The sequence below is a fragment of the Octopus sinensis genome, linkage group LG3 (genome assembly GCF_006345805.1).
Source record: "Octopus sinensis linkage group LG3, ASM634580v1, whole genome shotgun sequence".
Taxonomy (NCBI): Eukaryota; Metazoa; Mollusca; class Cephalopoda; order Octopoda; family Octopodidae; genus Octopus; species Octopus sinensis.
Window position 1 is genome coordinate 54978243 of NC_042999.1, and position 24911 is coordinate 55003153.

Genomic DNA, 24911 nt, shown 5'->3' on the forward strand with positions numbered 1-24911 from the left:
AACACAAATGCTCACACATGCAAAAAAATTTATAAATATGTCTTATTTTTTCTTTTTCTGTTTTCCTCTGCAGTCTGTATTCCAGGGTTTTATGGTGAAGAATGTTCCAAAATGTGTAAATGCCATAAAGGTGAACCTTGTGACCATATTACTGGCAAATGTAATTGTCCACCAGGGTATACAGGACACGGCTGTCATCAAAGTAAGTAAAACAATATTTATCAATTCTGCTTCAAATGGGGACATTTCTCTCATAAGTAAAATAGGGGTCTCAGTGGGACTACTTGACCTGCATGAAATAGCAGCTATGTCACCCTCTCATATCACACCTTATTGTCTGTATGGCACCTTGGGCAAGTGTCTTCTATAGCCTCAGGCTGACTAAGGCCTTATAAGTGGGTTTCATAGATGGAAACTGAAAGCCTGTCATGTATGTGTGTGTGTCTGTGTTTACGTCCCCATAACTTAGCTGTTTGGTGAAAGAGACTGATAGAATAATTACCAGGCTTTTAGAAAAAGTACCAGGGTCAATTTCTCTGACTAAAAATTCTTCATGGCCACAAAGAAAGAAGTAAAAAGACAATGCCATCATGTACATGTGGCCCCAAACAACAGTACTAAACATGTCTAAATATACATCATGGTCCAACATGGGAGATACCATAACTAAACATTTATAAACCATTGTGCCACTGCCACATAAAAAAGCTCCAGGTACACTCTGCTAGGTGGTGGCATTAGGAAGGGCATCCAATCATAGAAATTGTGCCAAAAGCGACAACTAGAGACTCAGTAGCTCTCCAGCCATGCCATCTCCTGTCAAACCATCATGGAAACTAGACATTACATGATGATGATGATGATGATGAATATGGTTTACGCATGGTAGATGACGGTATCTCTATTATCATTGAATCAACATCATTAGCTAAAGTTCCATTCTTTAATTGGTTAAACGAGAAGAAATGAGACAAAGTTTGTTGGTTGAGAAAAAAAAAACAATTTAATTAATTTAATCATAAATTATGAACTAATAATTTACCATTTCTTTAATCTTTTACTTTTGCAGCATGTCCACCACGCACCTATGGTGCCGGGTGCAAGAAAAAATGCAACTGCGGTCGGAAGTCAGTCTGTGACCACGTTACTGGCAAATGCACCTGTAAATCTGGACGGAAAGGCAAAGATTGTAACCGAAGTAAGTGGAATAATTCCTATAATATTTGACACCAAAATAATGGCATGGCATAATTATATTACACACACATATACAAGCATGTATACACTTTTTGCACTCATACAAACACACAAATGATTGCAAAATATTCCAGAACAAAAAGCATGAGTAATTTTGGTTTTCCTGTTTGGTGAACTAAACCATTCTTTGTAAAACTGCTGTGGTAGATATTTTCTTGTAGACTATTCTTATAAGCCCCTTTGATTCATTCACAAGTAAATTCTTTGTTTGGACAATTTATTAATTTAATGGAACTGATTGGCATTAGGAAATGTCATAGCAGAAATAGGATGTAATAATGTTGTTCATAGCCATTTGTCTGGACAAGAGAGACCTTAATTTAAAGCTCATAAGAGGTAAGTCAGGTCAGGTTGGAGTCAGGTCCATCGGTCGGTCAAATTATATATAAAATGAATCAAGCATTCAACTAAAGGAAACACTTTACTTTGTTGTAGAGGGCATATTTATTTACTTTTAAAAGGAAAAGGTGGACAGTGACTTTGAAGTTGCACCATGCTTGCCTTTGTCACAGAGACGAGCATGGTGGGACTTCAAAGGGTCACTGTCAACATTTTTCCCTGTAGAAGTTTCATATATACATATGTATAAACGTGTGTGTGTGTGTGTGTGTATTAGGCAATGACAGCTCAAGAGGGGCAGGTTTTAACAAATATATTGGTTAAATGGTTATTAAGAAAAGGAAAGAATCTTCATTCTTTAGATGCTGACCCTACATCAGAAACAAAATTAAACAGGGAAAATATAAAGGAGAAAAGGTAACTGGAGAGAAAAAATGATTAGGGGTCAGGTGAGAAAGGAGTTTGTGTGTATTATGCTAATAGAAACATCTTTGTTTGAAAGACAGTTTCCAGCCCCTATGATTAGCGTCATCTTAAAGGACCCAATACTGTGGTTGTGTATGGAGAGGCTGCATTGAGGACTAAATACTATTGAGATGTCCCCTACTTGTGATGGGTCTACAAACTCTGGGTCCCTCACAAAACCCTTGAGAGAACCATCATTATTGTTAAATATAATTTCATTCTTTCTCACACCAAAATGGTGTAAACTTTGATTTCTAACATTAGCACAATTCTTCAGCTTAGTAGGAGAGAAATATAAATTGATAAAATCTTCCCTCATGTATGACTGGTATTAGGAGAAGAGATAGGGAGACAGACAAACAAAGGTAAACCTGATGTTATTTAGACTCAGAAGGTTAAAGAATAGAATGGAATATTTAATTCAGAGTCTTACCATTTCTGTCTCTTTGAAGAACCTTAATTCTTTCTACTATTGGCACAAGGTTTTGGAATTTTATGGGAGATGTGGAGGGGGGGGAGCACTTGATTACACCAGTTCTGTTGCTCAAATGATGCTTATTTAATTGACCCTGAAAGGATGAAAGAAAAAGTTGATTTTGGTGCGATTTGAACTCAGAATATGAAGGACCAGAAGAAATGCAATGAAGCATTTTGTCTGACCACTCACAATCCGGCCACCTCACCACTTTACAGAGAACCATAATAATTATTTCAAATTTTTGCCACGAGGGCAGCTTGGAGGAGGAGGGCATGAGTCGATTACATCAACCCCAGTGTTCATCTGTTACCTATTTTATCGACCCCAAACAGATGAAAGGCAAGGTTGACCTTTGCAGAATTTGAACTCAGAACGTAGCTAAGCATTTCATCCAGCGTGCTAACAACTCTGCCAGCTCGCCACCCCACAGAGAACCATAATAATGATCAGTCATAGGAACTAATTGAAACTGTCTCCTCTTAATGAAATAGAAATATTAAACTAATAACTACTTAATAAAGTTTAATTATTAAATTAGTAAAAATCTATATGTCTTATTATTGATTATTAAAATATTGTGCTAATCATTCAAAGCAGTTTTTCCCAAACGTTTTACTGATGGAAAAGCCTTGAAATCCATTCCATATCCCAAGGAACCCCTACATAAGAATTGTTAATGCCAGCACTAGAAACCTATCTTTGAAAAGTTTGGTACTTCTAAATTCATCTGATGCCACACAGACAGTTCAAGACATTTCTTAATGTCACTTCATATTCTTCAAACTAATTATGGATCAATATAGGGTGGCAAGCTGGCAGAACCTTTAGAATTCCTTGCAAAAATGCTTTGCAGCATTTCGTCTTTCTCTATGTTCTGAGCTCCCACCAAGCTTCACTTAGCCTTTCATCCTTTCAGGCTCGATAAAATAAGTACCAGGTGCAAACTGGGGTTAAAGTAATCAAAATGTCAGGCCTTGTACAATTATTAGTCAATATTAACGAACTAATTATAAAACCACATTTTCTTATCTAACCATTAGTGTTTATCTTATTAGCTAACTAAATTAATTAATCTGTATTCTATTAGTTAATGATTAAACAATATCTTAATAGCTAACCACTAGTCTATATTCTTCTAGTTAACCATTATTAACCAATTGTCCATTCTCCCAGAATTCTCATGAAACTGTTTTCTCCTTTTCTTTCCTTTTCTTGTTGACCTGCCTTTTTTTAATAAAAGCTTTGTATTTTTGAATTCCTACTGCTGTAGAGCGTATATAGAACTGGTTGTGGTAATATGGAGATCTATGAACTGAATGTTAGCCAACACATCCCCATTATTAATTCTCTCTCTTCCATCCACACCACCACCACCACCAATGACAGTGTCTCTGTTATTACTTTCTCCACCCTATCACAATAATAAACCTGTTCCTCCCATTAAATTGTAACTTCTCTCAATAATTACCCTAATCATCTCTCTCTCCCGTTTAGTCGTGGGAACCCTTTAGTCTAATAATTTACAAAGTGGTCCCACTAATGCTTGTACCATGAGAAAAGCGGCCAATACACTCTATAAAATGGTTGGGAGAATCAAGCAGAGACAACTCAAAATCGAGAGAACTTTTTAGTGTTGCTGAGGGCCATGATAACCTCTCTGGTGCCTGTGCTATAAAGCAAATACACAGAAGTGCACTCTGTAAAGTATCTGATGTTTGGCAGGGAATCCAACTATAAAAACCATGACAAAACTGAAATATTAGAGCAAGATGTGGACCTCTGACCCATTAGATTCTGATGAACCAGGAAATCCATGCCTGCATGGAAAATGGTGATGATGATACACATGATGTAAAGACTAATTATAAAATTGGAAAAGAAAAGTCTGCTTTTCAGATGAAGTCCCTGTTGATACTTGTTCTGATCCAGATTACAAAGACTCCCTGATCGATTTCACCATCAGAAATACACCGAACCAGTGATTGATCCGGTCAAATCTGGCAACACTTTTGTGCACCAACTAACATATTTTTTCTACTCGAGGCACAAGGCCTGAAATTTGGGGGGAGAGGCCAGTCAATTAGATCGACCCAGTATGCAACTGGTACTTAGTTTATCGACCGGGAAAGGATGAAATGCAAAGTTGACCTTGGCAGAATTTGAACTCAGACGAACTACCGTTAAGCATTTCGCCCAGCATGCTAACATTTCTGCCAGCTTGCCACCTTACCAACTAACATATTAAATAAAGAAAAAAAATTCTCTGTAATATTGTTCACCTTCCAAATAGTAATTACAAAACCAAACCAATTCCACTGTCTTCACTTTGAGTTACCCAGAAGAAAAGTTTATGTTAATCCCTAATTTCTTTCCAAGTACCCATATCAATATTTTGCTGTGAGTTAAGGTGATGAGCTGACAGAATCGTTAGCCCACTGGTCAAACTGCTCAGCAGCATTTCATCTGGCTTTGCATTTTTAGTTCAAATTCCACTGAGATCAACTTTGGCATCAACCCCCAAAAGAATGAAAGGCAGTGTTGTGTAACTGGCCTGTTAAAAGTACCCTTCAATTGCTGGGCAATGCGCTGTGCTTGTGGGGACCTGTTGAACCGAGTGAAATCGTAGTCATGTCTGGTACCAGTGCTGTCTGACTGGCACCCGTAGCACCATTCAAGCATTGGGCCTCATGGAGGCAGTGACAGGTGACCAAGACCTTTGGCAATATACCATGCTTGTGTTGACCTGTCAAACCAAGTGAAACCGTAGTCGTGGCCAGTGCCAGTGGCATGTAAAAGGCACCCACTACACTCTCGGAGTGGTTGGCGTTGGGAAGGGCATCCAGCCATAGAAACCATGCCAAATCAGATTGGAACCTGGTGCACACCCCCCCCCCCCACCGGTTTACCAGTTTTCAATCAAACCATCCAACCCATGCCAGCATAGAAAGCGAACAATAAATGATGATGACGATGCTGATGATGATGATGATGGAGTTGGTAAACTAAGTACCAGTGAAGTACTGGGGTCAATATAATCGATTTTACCCTGTCCCTGAGATTGCTGGCCTTGAGCCAAAATGGGAAACCAATATTATACTGTGTATTTCCTGTCCCTAGAAGTCACAGACCAAACTCCTTGCAAGCCCTCTCTTACCTCTTCCGTCACAAGAACATGGTGTTGCTGCAGCTCCAAACATCCACCATTTGGACCCTGCATTAAACCCCATTTTCATGATACAAACTCTTTCTTTTAAAATGGTCTCAGTTAAAACCTTCCATCAAAATCCCATGGAAATTTAGGTTCCAAAACACCAGATTAATAACAACAAAATTCTTTTACTTAAATTCTTTGTTATTTTCAAACTGAACTGAAACAAAAGCAGTGGATTTTAGCAGAAAAATGGTAACAAAAGGGCTGAACATTAGCCTCGCTTAGAAAATCTTTGTGCAAAAGGATCATATATGACCCCTACCAGTTCCGAACCCTATTAAATGGCATCCAATTCATAGAACTCCATAGAGTAATTATATAATGTTTTTCCTGTTCTTTTAATATTTCTTGTGTGGGTTTTTTTTTTCTCACTTTTTTGTATGTTTTTTTTTCCTCTTTTCTAAACCAAGTGTATTGTAATGGTTTCATATGGTTCCTACCTTGAAAAATTACAACCTTTATTCATGGACTCCTGGCCCTTTAACCTAAAAACACTCTACCTACCCACACACACATATATGCATGTGTAATGTATATGATGTACACACACACACACACACACACACACCATCATTGTCATTATCATTATTTCAACGTCCATTTTGACTTGCTTGCATGGGTGAGCAAGAACTTGTCAAGACAGATTTCTTACAGCTGGAAGCCTTTCCTGTTGCCAACCCTCCCTTGTTTCTTAAAAAGGTAATATTTACCCATGACATGTTTTCCTGAGCAAGGCGCAGAAGTGGCTGTGTGGTAAGTAGCTTGCTTACCAACCACATGGTTCCGGGTTCAGTCCCACTGCGTGGCACCTTGGGCCAGTGTCTTCTACTATAGCCTCGGGCCGACCAAAGCCTTGTGAGAGGATTTGGTAGACGGAAACTGAAAGAAGCCTGTCGTATATATGTATATATGTATATATATATATATATATGTGTGTGTGTGTTTGTCCCCCTAGCATTGCTTGACAACCGATGCTGATGTGTTTATGTCCCCGTCACTTAGCGGTTCGGCAAAAGAGAATGATAGTACTGGGCTTACAAAGAATAAGTTCCGGTGTCGATTTGCTCGATTAAAGGCGGTGCTCCAGCATGGCCGCAGTCAAATGACTGAAACAAGTAAAAGAGTAAAGAGTAAGGTATAAACAGTAGCTGCACGACATTGTGAAGTATATTTGCCACCTAAATGTGGCTGACCCTTAAGGGTCGATGCTACTGTAGCTTGTTTGGTGTTAGTGAAGGCAGGTGGCTTAATGGTTAGGGTATTTGACTTGCAATCATAAGGTTGTGAGTTCGATTCCTGGCAGCAAATTGTGTTCTTGAGCAAGACACTTTATTTCACGTTGCTCCAGTCTACTCGGCTGGCAAAAATGAGTTGTTATTGGAAGCCCAACCCTTGTCACACTTTGTGTCATGCTGAATCGCCCTGAAAATTACACTAAGGGTTATGCGTGACTGTGGAATACTCAGCCACTTGCATGTTAATTTCACAAATAGGTTATTCTGTTGATTGGATCAACTGGAATCTTCTTCATTGTAACAGGCAGAGCGTTGGTCCTTTATGAAGGACATCCAGATGTGGCCACCATGCCATAACAGGCATTGGAGCTTGATGCATTTAGATTCCTCTGACCTTCCAGATCCTATCAAACCGTTTGACACATGCAAGCATAGAAGACGGACACTAAAAAACAATAATGATTGTATGTGTGTGTGTGTGTGTGTTCAGAAGACAACATTATTGTAGGATAAAAAAGGGTAACAATTTTAACCCATTCCCCACCCCTGCCATCCCTTGTCCCATAGAAATCGTTGTCATCTTATCAGAAAATAATTCCAGGCTAAAACAACGATACTTTTTGGCAACTAAAGGTTCCAAACACTGTTCAATATTTTAAAAAATGAGGAAGTCTGTACATTATTTACATTAGACAGATATGTGTCCTCATCTTGTTTGCTGTTAGCACAACATTTCACCTGATTTATTCTCCAGCCTTCATCAGGTGTTCTTGTAGGATTTTGAACCCAACCCTGGGTTTTCATTCCTAAGGGTTCTTTTGTTTTTTTGCTGATATTATTATTATTTATTCAAGGCACTGTCCACAGGCATATAATGTAATGGTTAAAAGTGCAAGCTACTAACCCCAAGATTGCAAGTTCAATTCCAGGCAGTGTCTTGAATAATAATAATAATAATACACCTTACCAGCACGTGTCGGTGGCACATGAAAACAACATTCGAGTGTGGTCGTTGCCAGTGCCGCTGGACTGGCTCCTGTGCAGGTAGCACATAAAAAACACTTTTTTGAGCGAGGTCATTGCCAGAATCACCTGACTGGCCCTCATGCTGGTGGCACATAAAAGCACCCACTACACTCTCAGAGCAGTTGGCGTTAGGAAGGGCATCCAGCAGTAGAAACTTTGACAGTTCAGATTGGAGCCTGGTGCAGCCTTCTGGCTTACCAGTCTTCAGTCAAACCATCCAACCCATGCCAGCATGGAAAGCAGATGTTAAACAACGAATAATAATAATAATAATATCAGCAAAAAAAAATACCTTAGGAATGAGAAGCCAGTGTTGGGTTCAAAATTCTACCAGGACACCTGATGAAGGCTGGAGAATAAATCAGCCGAAACATTGTGGTAACAACAAACAAGAGGAGGATACATATCCATCCAATGTAAATAATGTAAATAATGTGAATATTAAACATTTTAAAAGACTAATAAATATTGAAAACTGATCAAGTTAAAACTCCTTTTGAGGAACATTGAAACTGTTACAATACACTCTTTGCTTTGTTCAGTAGTGATAGCTATGTTTCTGAATACTGTGTTTCTTTCCTCCTTTAACTCTTACCTAATTCTACTTAATGCCATGTATAACATTACATACTTGCTTATATTTCATCGTATCATTTGTGGCTACATGTCACGGCTTGTTTGTCAACTCTTCTACCTGTGGCTTGGTCTGCTGGATTTCAGACATTCTTCTAACATAAAGGAAGTAAATTGTCTTCTTTTTTCAACTTTCTCCCCCCCGCCTCTCTCTTTCTCTCTCACACACACGCACACTCTCTCTCTCTCTCTCTCTCTCTCTCTCACTCTCACACACACACACACACACACACACACACACACACAGCTAACAAACTCTACCTGCTCTGGAGTTGCTTTGAAAGCCTTACACTTGTCTTTAAATTTGTGAAAGGCTTTAAAACATGGTTTGTGCCTTCAACCTTCTTAACTCAATATTAACTCTATATTTCATCCCTTAATCCAATATTATCTCAGCTGTCCCCTCTCAATCCAATATTAAATTCTCCATCTCAACCTAACACTAACTTTACAGGAAATTCAAGAAATATTTTTCAGGATAAAAACAATTATACACTATAATTTTTAGCTTTTACTTTGCACCAATAAAAAAATACACCTCTTCAGACTTTTTTGGTAGAACAAAATAATTACATGTCACATGGTAAATACAAGAAAGAAGTGGTGTAGAATTCAAATAAATAACAGATCTTCATTTACGAAGTAAATGAAGACTAAGTTTACTGAAGCGTAAATGCGAGAATGTTAATAAGTAGAAGGTCATGGTCATTGCCAGTGCTGCTTGACTGGTTCCATGTCCGTGGCACGAAAAAGCGCCATTTAAGCATGGTCATTGCCAGTGCCACCTGCTGGTTCCTGGACCAGTGGCTATAAAAAGCAATATATTCAAGCATGGTTGTTGATTTACGAAGTAAATGAAGACTAAGTTTACTGAAGCGTAAATGCGAGAATGTTAATAAGTAGAAGGTCATGGTCATTGCCAGTGCTGCTTGACTGGTTCCCATGTCCGTGGCACGTAAAAAGCGCCATTTAAGCATGGTCATTGCCAGTGCCACCTGACTGGGTCCTGTACCAGTGGCATATAAAAAGCACTATTCAAGCATGGTTGTTGCCAATGCCACCTGACTGGGTCCCATCCTGGTGACACATAAAAAGCATCATTCAAGCGTGGTCATTGTCAGTGCTGCCTGACTGGCCTTCATGCAAGTGGCACGTAAAAAGCACCCACTACACTTTCGGAGTGGTGGGTGACAGGAAGTGCATCCAACTGTAGAAACCTTGCCAGATCAGATTGGAGCCCTGTGCAGCCTCCCGGCTTACCAGTCCTCAGTCAAACCGTCCAACCCATGCCGGCATGGAAAACGGACGTTAAACAATGATGATGATGATGAAGGAAATAGAATCAAAATGCAGACAGAATTTAACAATTAGGGAGAGAAAACTTGCCAGATCAGATTGGAGCCAGGTGCAGCTTCCCAGCTTACCAGTCCTCGGTCAAACTGTCCAACCCATGCCAGCATGGAAAGTAGACGTTAAACAATGATGATGATGATGAAGGAAATAGAATCAAAATGCAGACAGAATTTAACAATTAGGGAGAGATAGAGAGAGTGAGAGAGAGAGAGTGAGAGAGTGAGAGTGAGAGAGAGACAGTGAGAGAGAGAGTGAGAGAGAGAGAGAGAGAGAGAGTGAATGCTATGGCTACCACTGATGGTTAAGGTACAATTCATGACAGATATTACTTTTAAACAAAAATGGCTCCCAGACTACTTCACAAAAATGAGTCCTGTCACTCTGATGAAACCAAAATGTCATCTGCATCAGGTTGCTGCAATTACAACTTTCCCCCTTTAACCTAACACTCTAATTTCCACTCTCTGCCCAATATTACCTCCATTTTCCATTTCTTTTTTCAGCCTCCCACACAGGATGTGCCTCACTCTAAATTCACCCGATTCTTAATTGTTTCCCATTGCTACAATGATTGCCTCTCTTGAACCTTGGAGTCCCTGGTTATGATACAAATCAATTTCTCTGGACTCTCTTTTACTCTTACTCTCTCTTTTACTTGTTTCAGTCATTTGACTGCGGCCATGCTGGAGCACCGCCTTTATTCGAACAAATTGACCCCGGGACTTATTCTTTTTGTACGCCCAGTACGTATTCTATCGGTCTCTTTTTGCCGAACCGCTAAGTAACGGGGACGTAAACACACCAGCATCGGTTGCCAAGCAATGCTAGGGGACAAACACACACACACACACACACACACACACACACATATATATACGACAGGCTTCTTTCAGTTCCGTCAACCAAATCCACTCACAAGGCTTTGGTCAGTCCGAGGCTATAGTAGAAGACACTTGCCCAAGGTGCCATGCAGTGGGACTGAACCCGGAACCATGTGGTTGGTAAACAAGCTACTTACCACACAGCCACTCATTTCCTTAATGAATTGGCTGATGGCGGTTTTAACATATAAAGGCCTAGGTGCAGGCATGGCTGTGTGGTTAACAAGTTTGCTTCCTGACCAAATGGTTTTAGGTTCATTACCACTGTGTGGCACCTTAGGCAAGTGTCTTCTACCATTACCCAGGCCAACCTTGCAAGTGAATCAGAAGACAGAAACTGAAAGAAACCAATTGCGTGTGTGTGTATTGTGCTGAATGTCTGTTCAATATGTTTGGAATGTGACCAGCTGTGTGTTGATGGGTGTGTTTGTTGTGATGAATGTCTTATTGAAGAAAGAATTAGGGTTTTCCATTGGGTTAGATGTATACTTTTGAGTGTCTCCACCTGTGTGTATGTGTGTGGTCACCAGCTCTGTGTGTGTGTGTTGACATTGCAGGATAGTTGTAAATAAGTGTCACCATCATATTGTCTATAACTTTCAGGATATGGTAGTTTTATCAGAACCCCTTGACAGATCCTTTTTCTTGACCCCCTATTTCTTCAACTTGTTTAACCCTTTCATTACCAACCCAGCTGAAACTACTCTGGCTCTGAGTACAAATATCTTGTTTTTATAAGTTTTGAATTAAAATCATCCACCAAACCTTAGTAACAATTTATGTTCCTAACACTAGCTGAATGATAGCTAAATTAGTCTACTAAATTCTTTGTTTTATTTAAAATCAACTGAAAGAAACACAGAGAATCTCAAAATAAATACAGTAATGAAAGGGTTAAAAGTACAATGAATGTAGCCATCCTTCATTTTATAAACTATATTCTGATCCAAGGGTTGGGGTTTTGAAGTGGTACTTGGTGATAGATGTACCATTTTGTCAAGAATGCCTGATGAGTGTTGAGATTCTGGCGATGACCTGGAGTATTATCAATCACCGATGTCATTGATTCAAGGTTATGTTCTTCACAATATCTTGTCACTGCCAGACAAAACCATTCTGTGAAAACTTCTGTGATGACTCGAGTGTTCTTTATTGATTTACAAATCACTGATTGATGCATTTTGACATTTCTCTCATTAGTCATGAATTTCCTAATATTTTACTCATTAATCATGGTGTTATCAAACCATAAACAAGCATTGGCTCCAGCGTAGAATCTCCTAAAACATCATCGCCAAATGATAATGTTAAATAGGATTTTTCTTCTCCACACATCCTAAACCCTGAAGCACTTTTTCTTCTTGGAAGATGGAAATATTTTGTAACATTCTTTTCCAAAAACAAAAAAAAAACCTGCTTTGTCTCCATTGAATCTAAATTGGTGAGGGGAGCCGTCACATTCAGCGACACTCTTAAAAACCTCGGGGCCTGTATTTCCCTTTCAATTCCACTTAGCACTTTGTGTGTATGTGAGACTACAAACACATAAATGTGACACACAGTTTCTTACAATTATCATAGCAATGAAATGATACTCAACAGAAAATATCGTTGGCACTAAACGGGAGAGTACTAAGCAAATACAACTCTATGTTATTGACAGCTAGTGACTTAATGCCATTTCGTAAATTTTAACTAAAATTCAATTTCACCGAAATTTCTAAGGGTGATTATAATTCTACTCACTAAGACAAAGAGTTGTCTCCCAATCACTGACAGTTCTTAATTCCACGTGTGACTTCAATTCATCACCAGCATCATCATTTAACGTCTGCTTTCCATGCTGGCATGGGTTAGATGGTTTGACTGGAACTGGTAAGATGGAGAGTAGCACCAGACTCCAGTCTGATTTTGGCTTGGTTTCTTCAGCTGGACGCCTTTCCTTACACCAACCACTTCAAGAGTGTTAGGGGTACTTTTTACATACCCCTGGCACAGGTGCCATTGACATAACACTGGCAACAGCCACAACTATGATTTCACTTGGCTTGATGAATCTTCTCATGCACAGCCTATTTCCAAAGGTCTTGGTCACTTGTTATTGCCTTTGTAAAGCCCAACATTCAAAGATCATGCTTCCCCACCTCGTCCCTTGCCTCTTGAGGCCCAACATTCAAAGATCATGCTTCCCCACCTCGTCCCTTGCCTCCATGAGGCCCAACATTCAAAGATCATGCTTCCCCACCTCGTCCCTTGCCTCCATGAGGCCCAACATTCAAAGATCATGCTTCCCCACCTCGTCCCTTGCCTCCATGAGGCCCAACATTCAAAGATCATGCTGCTGTCAGTGGCCACAATTACAATTTCCCCAGTGTCATTTATATGACACCAGCAATGGCCACCATTACAATTTCACTTGGCTCAACGTGTCTTCTCACACACAGCATATCACTAAAGGTCTTGGCCATTTGTGATTACCTTTGTGAGGCCTAACATTCAAAGATCATGCTTCACCACTTCGTCCTATGTCTTCCTGGGTCTCTCTCTTCCACAGCATTCCTCCACTGTTAGAGATCAGAACTTCTTTACACAGCTGTCCACATCCTTATGCATTACATGACCATACCAGAGCATTCATCTCCCTTGCACACCGCATCTGATTTCTCTTATGCCCAACTTTTCTCCCAAGATGCTTACACCCTGTCAAACATGCACACTGACATTGCACATCCAGCAAAGCATGCTAGCTTCATTTCTTTCAAGCCTTTGCGTGTCCTCTGCAGTCACAGCCCACGTTTCACTACTGTGGAACATAGCTATCACACACAGGCATCATACAGTCTACCTTTCATTCTAAAAGGAAAGTCCTTTGTTGCCAATGAATGTAGAAGCCTATTCTTATCCTAACAGCTATACTCTCAGGGTATCTACCACCTCCACTGCTGATTTGGTCACTTAGATGATGGAAGCTATCAACTACTTCTAGGCAACATACTTGGTATTTGATGGAGACTGTTTAAGAATGACTCTTACTTAATATCATCCAACAAAAACCAGCTTTCAGAACACAATTGCTTCCCTACAAAAAACTGGAGTGTCCAAACAATCAGACCTTTTGCATTTGTGAAACTTTTAGTAATAGAAATCTGAGTCATATTTCTAATGCAAATATATACACTTCAGAATATGTAGTGAAGGTGGTTTACTTTCATACACCTATTTATATATTAGGAAAGGCATCCAGCTGTAAAAACCATGCCAAAACAGTGGAGCTTGGTGCAGTCCTCTGGCTTGCCAGCTCCTATCAAACTGGCCAACTCATGCCAGCATAGAAAACAGACATGATAATGATGATATACAATATAATTTGTAAATATCTAATTATCTGCAAAAACCATTCTTATTCATTTTTTCAAATATACACACACAGCAGGCATTTCTACTCCACATTAAGTATAGAGTTCAATATCAGATCAGGTTTTCAACTTGCATAATAACAATATTTGTATATATTTTATTATGCATACATGTGTGTGTGCGTGTGTGTGTGTTTGTACACAAATATATAAATAGCTGAAAGTGCTTCAAGTGAGTTTTCTGCATACAAAAAAACGAATATGGCGGAGTTATTTAAATGCACAGAAAGTGTCCTAGAAATAGTTGATAGCATCTCATACCATGATGACCTGGTTAGCATTCAAGGGATGATTCTCCCCAAGAACATAGTTGCCAAAATAATTACCTCTGTTAATAAAAGGGGGCTCCGTCTCAAAGTAAAGGGGTAAACTGTTCAAGGTTTGTGCAGGTGTGATTGCAGCATGGTAGCTAGACTTGGGCCCTGGATGTGAATGGTTCGTAAGGGTTGGAAAGAAATGAAAGGAATATGATACCATGCTCCACTATTAGATGGTGAGATGTGTGAAGGATGGAAAACAAATGAGACAAGAGAAAAATGGACAGAAGAAGAAGAAGAATTAAATGGAGTTAAAGAGAGAAGACTATAGTGCAGTGGTTCCCAACCTGAGGTCCGTGGACCCCTGGTGGTCCACAAAGATAGTACTGGAGTCCATAAACTAAATTCAAAATTTCGGACTAGCCCCCGTGCCAGTGGCACTTAAAAAGCACTATCTGAACATGATCGATGCCAGGCCTGCCTGACTGGCTCCTGTGCCAATGGCACATAAAAAGCACTATCCAAATGTGGTTGATGCCAGGCTCGCTTGACTGGCTCCTGTGCTGGTGGCACGTAAAGAACATCCACTACACTCTCAGAGTGGTTGGCATTAGAAAGGGCATTCAGCTGTAGAAACATTGCTGGATCAGATTGGAGCCTGGTGCAGCTGGTAGTTCTGCAGACCTCAGTCAAACCATCCAACCCATGCCAGCATGGAAAACGGACGTTAAACAATGATGATGATATACACACACACACATACACAACATACACACACACATAAGGATGGGCATATTAAAAGGGGTTTCGTGGGAAAACTCATTTAAATAGAAGGGTTGGGAACCACTGCTACAGTGGTATGACCATGTGATGTGTATGGCAGATGACAGTTGTATAACAATGTGGTAAGTGCTCTGAGTGAAAGAAACGTGCAGGAGACCCAGGAAGGAATGGGATGAAGGAGTAATCATTCCAAAGGAAATGATAAGGGACCATATCTTGCTGAAAAGGAACCATTCAAATAATGCAAGAATTAAAAAAATAGATGTAAAAATGGTGACAGGAAATAAGATTAAAATATTAACATTTGGGTCTCCCTTGACCCTTATTCTTATATAATACTGGTCTCCTACTCTCTTCATTACTCTCTCACTCCATTAACATCTTCATCACCATTGTCATTTAATGTCTGCTTTCCATGGGATGGATGGTTTGACTGAGGGCTGGCAAGCCAGAAGGCTGCACCAGGCTCCAATCCAATCTGGCAACGTTTCTACAGCTGGATGCCCTTCCTAACACCAACCACTCTGAGAGTGTAGTGGGTGCTTTTTACATGCCACCAGCATGAGGGCCAGTCAGCCGGTACTGGCAACGACCACGCTCAAATGGTGCTTTTTACGTGCCACCAGCATCGGCCATGACAATGACTTCACTTGCCTCAACAGGTCTTCACAAGCACCCCCCCCCCTTTTCTCTCTCCCTTCATGCTACCTGTATAACAAGGGATGATATCATACTGGATTTATCCACGAGCAATCCCACTTCTTTCCTCCTGGTTATCTCTCTCTCTTTCCCACTACTCCCTTTATCACACCTCCCCACCATCTCTTTCTCCCCCATCGTTTTCCCATCTCCAGTTCTCCCTGTTCTGTCACCATGTCTCTTCTATTACTCATTCTTGACCACCCCCACCCACCCATCACACAGTTCATGCATGCTGTTTCTATTCAATTTCCTTACCAACAATCATCATGTAGCTGTCAATCACAGATTTTCTCTCTCTCTCTCTTTACTTTTTTCTCTATCACATAATTGCTCAGGTTCTCTCTCTCTTTCTCTCAGAGATGAGACAACACTAGTGCAGGTGAATGAGCAAATACAGCATAGGATAAAGAGGGCAACCAGTAACAAGGGTTACACTCAAAGTTAAACATACAATCAATTTATGGCCTTCTGACCCATCTGGGGTTGAGAAGTAATTCCACATAAAATGGACCTCAGCCATAAAATGATCTTATACATCCTTAGCTAATTAGTTTACTACTTTTTCACTAAATACCCTACATGGACAATATGTCAAACCTCTTACCTATCTGTTTTAACTTTGGTCAATCCTTGATGTAAGAAAAGGTCTTTGATCTGCCAGCAATCCACAGATGCTTTTGTTCCCATCCCTCGAAGAAATTATGTAAAGTCAATATTATGACTGACATCCACACTACACAAGCAATATATATATATATATATTACATATATGTATGTTATTTATTTAAAGGTCACAATACATGTATTTAAGCACTACTAATAGTTTCATATGTTGAGAAATACTCAAACATATTCATCAGGCACAAACCACATATCATAGTTCGTTATGATATGTGGTTTGTACTTGAAGAATTTAAATGAGTATTTCTCAACATATGAAACTATTAACAGTGATTTAATACATGTATTGTGGCCTTTAAATAAATATTTATCTCTCAACAGATGGAGTACTTTTTTTATTGAGTTTTTTATCATGGAACAGTACATTTCATATATATATATATGCGAATTAAAAGCAGTTCTCATGTGATAAATATTGTCGAGTACATATACTAACACATATGCTTTATGGGCATACCAGTTCATGATTTTAAAAGCCATGAGCATATAAGTCAGACTGGCTAGCTGACTCACCTTCAACCCAGGCAGGTAGGTGGTGTTGATAAGCCACAAAAATGGCAAAACATCGATGTCTATCACTCCTAAATGGGATTCAAGGTGAATTATCTCACCTGTCCATGGCTCTAAGGTGTTTTAACACTGGCGACATGAGTTATATATTCCACTACGCCATTGCAGCCACCGGAAAATACACAAAGCATATACATTAGTATATGTATTTAACTATATATATATATATTGCTTGTGTGTGTGTGCATTTGAATTCTGTGAAAACTGTTCTTGCTCTCTGCATGTACTAACCAACTCTTCATTGGCCTGTTGTATGCACCTTCTGTGGTTGGTAAAGGTAAAACATTTAAAATCAAGAGGAAAATGAAGAAACAGAAAATGGCAAAAACAACACCAAGTCCTGAACTTCATGGAGGTAATTATGAGTGAGACGCTCTTGTAAAGAACGGTTGAGAATGTTCCTTAATGGATTGGCTAATAATGTCCAGAACTAAAAGACAGAATTTTCAATGAATGAATTATTTACCAAGTTAAACTGTCTCAAAAGCATTTTTGTTAAGATAAGAAATTTTCAAACCATGACATTTCATTTTTAGTGTGTGTGGTGTGTGTGTGTTGTGTGTGTGTGTGTGTGTGTGTGTGTGTGTGTGTGTGTGTGTGTGTGTGTGTGTCTATTTACAATATTTATAAATACACTTATTTACCTCATCTGTAGTGTCAGCATTGTCATCATCATCCTTTTAACTTCCACTTTTCCATGCCTGCATGAGTTAGATGGATTTCATCACAGGTTTCCTATGCCCAGATGCCTTACCTGTTGCTAGCACTCACCTGTTTGCCATCAAAGTAATATTTCTTCATGGCCAGACATGTTTTCATGGAAGACTGGAATCAAAGAACATCACTTGTATGACAGTGACACTAATTCATAACCCATCGCATGATGTCTATAGACAAGGATAGACACACACACGCACACACACACACACACACATATCACCATCATCATCATCGTTTAACATCCGCTTTCCATGGAGCTGGCTAGCAGGGAGCTGTCCTGACTCCAACTGTCTGTTTTGGCAATGTTTCTACAGCTGGATGCCCTTCCTAATGCCAACCACTTGTGAGCTGGGTGCCTTTTACATGCTGATGGCACAGGTTTTTACACAGGTGTGTCAACACAGCACCAGCACTAATGCATCTTATGTCGCACCTGTGTAGAAGCTTAGTAACTGAAGATCCTTTCTCACTCCTTCATCCTACATCTTCCTGGCTCTACCCTTACATTTATGTGTGTGTGTGAGAGAGAGACACCATCATCATCATTGCTTAAAATCCTCTTTCTATGCTGGCATGGGTTGGTCACTTTGACATGCAGCTGGCTAACAGGAAGTTGTTCAGACTCCAGCTGTCTGTTGTAGCAGGATTCTTATGGTGGGATGCCCTTCCTAATGCCAACCACTTAATAAAGTGAGCTGGGTGCCTTGTACATGCCAATGGCACAACACCAACATCACATGCTGTGTGTGTGTGTATTTACGTAAAACAACCTTTTTTCAGTTTTTGGCTACCAAATCCACTAAAAGGGCTTCGGTCACTTTGGTCAGCCTGAGGCTCGAACCACGCTGAGTTTTCAATACACACACTCACAGGCCCATGAGTTACACACACACACATGTTCATACACACATACACACACAAATATACAAAACATACATCACTCCTCACAAGCGACACACTAGGTTTCTTGTACACATAGGTACATGTACACATAGATAGTTGTTCACGTGGGTACACAGGCCCATGCATTTGCACACACACCTGGTAATCCCACACATATGTACACACGTCCATATGCACACGCACATACAAGTAAATGAATGCATATCACTCCACATGCATGCACTAAGTTACTATACACATACTTACACATACTGGTCCACATACATAGGTACATGTACACATAGATAGTGTTCACGGGGTACAAGGCCCATGCATTTGCACACACACCTGGTAATCCCACACATATGTACACACGTCCATATGCACACGCACATACAAGTAAATGAAATGCATATCACTCCACATGCATGCACTAAGTTACTTATACACATACTTACACATACACTGGTCCACATAATTTTCAGCTTGCCCACACATACATACTCATGCACTCGCCCCCGTTCACACATACACACTCACACACACCATTCTTACATGCACACATGCACTTGCACACCTTAGATCACCATTATTAGTATTACTGTTATTGTTATCTCCCTTTCATTCAACCTCTCTCTTCTGGCCATTTCACTATCATTTCGCTTGGCTGAACCATTAATCTCTACACATTTTTCGTCTCTCTCCATTTTTTTTTTCGTTCTTTCTCCTTTTTTTCCCTCTTAATTCTTTCTGTCGAAGAGCATAGGCTCGAAACATAAAAGACTTTTCCAGTCTTCCCGAGTGTTAAACTAATACACCTGCTTGTTGTTCCTACACCTGTCTTCATCTTTTGTTTTCTGTAAATTTGAAGTATGTGTGTATATATATCATCATCATCATCATCGTTTAACATCCATTTTCCATGCTGGCATGGATTGGATGGTTTGACTGAGGTCTGGAAAGCCAGCAGCTGCACTAGGTTCCAATCTGGCAGTGTTTCTACAGCTGGATAGCGCCTTTTACATGCCACCAACATGGGAGCCAGTCAGGGGGTACTGGCATTGACCAAGTTCGGATGGTGCTTTTTACATGCCACCAGCACAGGAGCCAGTCAGGCAGCCCTGGCATTAATCATGTTTGGATAGTGCTTTTTACATGTGCCACCAGCATCGGACCCTATATATATATATATATATATATATATATATATATATATATATATATATATACTGTATTCTACTCTAGGCACAAGGCCCGAAATTTTTAGAGTACAGGGCCAGTGATTAGATCAACCCCAGTATGCAACTAGTACTTAATTTATCAATCCAGAAAGGATGAAAGGTAAATTCGACCTCGGCAGAATTTAAACTCAGAACATAAGGACAGACGAAATACCACTGAGCATTTCACCCGGTGTACTAATGTTTCTGCCAGCTCACTGACATATATATATATCGACCATCCGAGCGTGATCGACCATCCAAGTGTGATCGACCATCCAAGTGTGATCGTTGCCAACCATCCGAGCATGATTGTTGCCAGAGCAGCCAACTGGCTTCTGTGCCAGTGGCACGTAAAAAGCACCACCCGATCGTGGTCGATGCCAGCTCTTCTTGCCCATGCCAGTGGCACATAAAAAAAGCACCCACTACACTCTCGGAGTGGTTGGCATTAGGAAGGGCATCCAGTTGTAGAAACACTGCCAGATCAGATTGGGGCCTGGTGCAGCCTCCTGGCTTCCCAGACCCCAGTCTAACCCATGTCAGCATGGAAAACTTAAACGATGATGATGATGAGATATATATAATTATATATATATATATATATATATATATATATATATATATATATATACAGGGTGTAACATTTATATATGTATCTTCAGGTTTGTTCCCTCACACTGCTTGACAACCAAAGTTGGTTTGTTTACATTCCCATAACTTGGCAAAAAAAGACCAATAGAATAAGGGGGGAAAAAGTAGTAGGGGTCAATTCGCTTGAGTAAACCTTTCAAAGACTTTGCTTACGGCTAGTCACAGTCCAATGACTCAAGGAAGAAATTAGATGCTTTACAGCTCTTATATTGATATCTTTATATATAAAAGCGAGGTTGTGTGCTGTCTGTCTCCTACGATTTAGATTCCTAACTACTCCCACATTTTGCGGTGCAGTTTAACCAAAACCGGGTATCTTATAGTCGTGATTCATATCGAGCCCTTCTGGGTATTAGCGCGCGTCTACGATGAGTCTAAGATTTTTTTTAAAATTTACCATCAATTTTTCCCATTTTTAATGCATTTTTGGCATATATAAGGGAAGTAACTCTCTAAAAATTTATTATTAAATCTCAGAACGTAAAAAGCTACAGTAACACCACCCCCTTTGTGGTTAGCCATATTGAGATGGCTATTATACTTTACATCTCTAAAAATGCTTATATAGTTATTTCCCTTACAAACCCGAGCAACGCTGGGCAATACTGCTAGTATATATATATATATATATACACACCACACACACACACACACAGAAGAGAAAAGTGTGGAAACTTCATGAGGGAGGTGGGGGAGTAAGAACGACAGAGCTGACAGATGTATGACAAAAATATGTATTTTCTGATAATATTAGCTTTAACATTTTATCCAGCTCCAATTAAATATTAGAAACCAAAATATTTCAGTTAATTAGCTAATTAGGTACAAAAACAAACACAGGATCCTGCTATCTTATCAAACAATGATATTATGATGATGGCAGTCTTGGTGGTGGTGGTGGTGGTGGTGATAACTGCTGTTGTTTTAGCCCCAAGTCAGGAATGACTGAACAAACCAATAATCAAACAGGTTCCATCCATGACCACCTTGTCTTATATTCAAACAGTATAAGTAAGACTATATTTCGTTTCTGGATTTGGTTTGCAAGACTCTTTATATGAGTTAGTGTATTGAAGCATATTCTGTTGTGTCTGGGAAGAGTCAATTTTTTTTTGTGCCTTATAATGTAACACAATCACCGGTAAAATTTCCACTTATTTCTTATTTTTATTTTTCCTAAAATTTTCGTTGCTTCTGGCAACCTTTTCAATAATCTTGACTCAATATTGAAAAGGTTGCAAGACGCAATGAAAATTTTAGGAAAATAAAAATAAGAAAAAGTGGAAATTTTACCGGTGATTGTGTTACATTATAAGGCACAAAAAGACACAACAGAATACGACTATATTATTCAATGTGTTCTACATTTTTTAAAGACACTGGGGTGTTGTGGTTTGGGGAAGGTGTGGCTGCTATTTCTTGCAGGTCAAGGAACCACTCTTATTGTTGTTGCAGGAGAGAGAGTGATTGGGATGTCTCAGGGGCAGTTTTCCCCTCGCTACAATGGAAACGGGGGTCACCGATAATTTTTCACATACTAATGACATATTATTCAAAGGTCTGTGTGTGTGTGTATGTGTGCGTGCATACCTGTCTGTCTGTGTGTCAAAGTGACAGGTAACATTTGTCATTACCGAAAAGCTTTCGTTATGCTTATTAGTTTTATCACCACATTACCATTAGTACCACCACTGCTATGCATAACACTGCCGTCTCTACTGCTCACACACACACACACATATAGTGGGGGGGGGGGGTATCATCATCAATATTTTAGATCCTGGTCCCACAGTGGCCTGGCTTGGATTTTTGGACAGGATCCAATGGATCCGGGGACTGCAGCTTGCTCCACTCTCTGCTTTGGCAGAGAGAGAGAAAGAGAGACTACAGATGGGTAGGTAGGTAGGTAGGCAGGCAGATGGATATGTCGGTAGGTAGACATCCATGACAACCAGCCTGCCCACCAGGTCTAGACTTTCAGATCCAGACTCTTTTGAAAAAGTACCACAGTACCACCACCACCCATTCTCGGCAGACACGGGGGGAAAATAAATATCAAATTGTCTGCTGAACCTGACCTGGAGGGTCCACAAGTTGGAGAGTCTGGTTCACTGATGGCTGATATCTGCATTTTGTGACTTAATGTCATTTAACAAGTAACCTTATTTCCCAGGTGACCCCAAGCCATGCACATTTATACTACCTATCTTGAGCATGACTCTGACAAAAGTTGTGTTTCAGACACAAAATAAAAAAATTAAAAAGTGGGAGAGAAAGAAAGGGAGTCACTGTTTCAAAAGTCGTGGATTTTCCTCCTCAGTTTCCTTGGGGAGATTTTTGTATAGCTTTTTTGGACAAATGGTTTTGAAATCTCCAAACTGCATTAGAGTAGAGAGATTTCATTATTTTGTGTGTGTTTTGTGTGGTGCCTATTATTTGTATGTGTTGTGTATGGGTGGTTGTTTTTTCTAACATTTTTTTCCATTATGTTAGTGTCCAACCTAATGTATTGCATCAGGTCCAAATCGTTAGTGCTAATTGCCATTAACATTGTGGGACTATTTTGCGTTTGTATGTTTGTAGTGTCATTGTTTGTATTTTTGTTGTGTGTGGCAGTTTTGTTGTCGGCACTGGTATATCTCCCTGCTTTGTTTGACTGAATGGTTGTTCTTTCTTTTTCCCCCCCTTTTTCTTCTCCCCCTATGACCATTTGCCATTCTGCCGGATTACCTGCGAATCAGAAAGTGAGAGGGAAGAGTATTGGGGTCGATCTGTGTGTGTGTTGATGCTGATGTTGTTGTTAGTACTAGTTGGTGGCTGTTGGGATGTGATGTATGGGCTGTCGGGGATGAGGGATTAGTCTTTTCCTTTTTTTCCCTGGTTTTGATGCTTCTGTAGTTGTTGTAGTTGGTGGTAGTGGTGGTGTTCCTTCTATTTTTGATGGCACTGATGGGGTTGTTGGTTGGTTGAGTTGTTTGTTGGTTGGTAGAGCTGTTTTGTCTGTTGTGCTGATGGTAGTGTGGGTAACAGTATTGGTTTGCAGTTGGGTTTTTGGTCTTGTTTGGCAGTCTGCTTTAAGATGGTTTTTGCTACCACAAAGGTAGAAGCATGGCCTTCTGCCTTCATGTCATCTGGGAGATTTTCAATTGTTTCTTGATTTGCCTGGATTAACAGCTCTAACCTCTGTCCAGCCCGGTTTTGCTGTTCCAGAATGGCAATTTCTAATATGTTAATTTATTCTTCAAAATCATAACAGATGGCTGACACCAGCCATCCTATTTCTATTTCAGGGGACACATCTTTAATTTTTACCTCTGTCACCCGATGACTGAGGTAAGTGGGAATCATTATAAATTCCTCACATTCCAGAATTCTTATTAAGAGTTCTATTGTGTGCTCTTCTGTATCGAATATTACCTCAATCGTGGCAAATCTTTTGTCCCTTGCAATATATTTTTTTGTAAGCCCATATGGGCCATAGACATTTTTCAGCTGTTTGCTGAGTGGCCTGTTCCAGTCTTAGTTTTTATGTTCAGGGTTTTATAAATTGTTTTTTTTAAAAGGTCCTGCAAAATGTCTGTTTTCTTTTTTTAAAAACTGTTTTGCATTTTAGTAGTTCCTCTGTTGAGAAGGACACTAGATGGGTTTTTTTGCCTTAAAATAGAAGCAAAATTACTTCGTTTGTTCATGTTGGTGGTGGCAGTGGTGGTGGCAACATTCATTGTCTTAGGCATGTATTCATTTTGTCTGCTTTTCCTTCCTACTCGTTCAGAAGGAAAGCTTGACTCAAATTGTATGTTGTTGTCTTCCAGTTGTGTGTGTGTGTGTGTGCGTGTGTGAAAGTGAAATGATATTTTCTTTTTACTTGTTGTCATTGGCAACAAAGGAAATTCCTCATTGAAATTGGTTACTGAGACTCCGTTGATCTCAGAATGGCTAGCCATTTTTTTTCTTTTTTTTCACATTATTGTACTATAAACTTCTAAGCCACACACTCAGGCTTGTAATGTAGAATATTCCATTATACCATTAATATTTCACTATATTGTTCATATTACATTAACATACTCATGATACTGAAATGATGCCATCTGATTATATCTCTAATTATTGATTATGGTAAAATTTTGCTAATGACTTCATTATGA

The 24911-nt window shown here is 39.7% G+C and overlaps 1 protein-coding gene across 3 annotated transcripts in view; it reads left to right on the top strand.

Moving 5' to 3' along the window:
• Positions 1–24911, top strand: part of LOC115209275 (multiple epidermal growth factor-like domains protein 6) — a 96130-nt gene that overhangs the window by 57741 nt on the left and 13478 nt on the right. For 2 of the 3 annotated variants that reach the window (XM_036500988.1, XM_036500989.1), the window contains 3 exons: positions 74–202; positions 1070–1198; positions 17565–17642. In XM_036500988.1, coding sequence (XP_036356881.1) covers positions 74–202; positions 1070–1198; positions 17565–17642 — 336 coding nt within the window. The remainder of the gene's footprint in view (positions 1–73; positions 203–1069; positions 1199–17564; positions 17643–24911) is intronic. The other variant, XM_029777582.2, reaches the window with a different exon arrangement.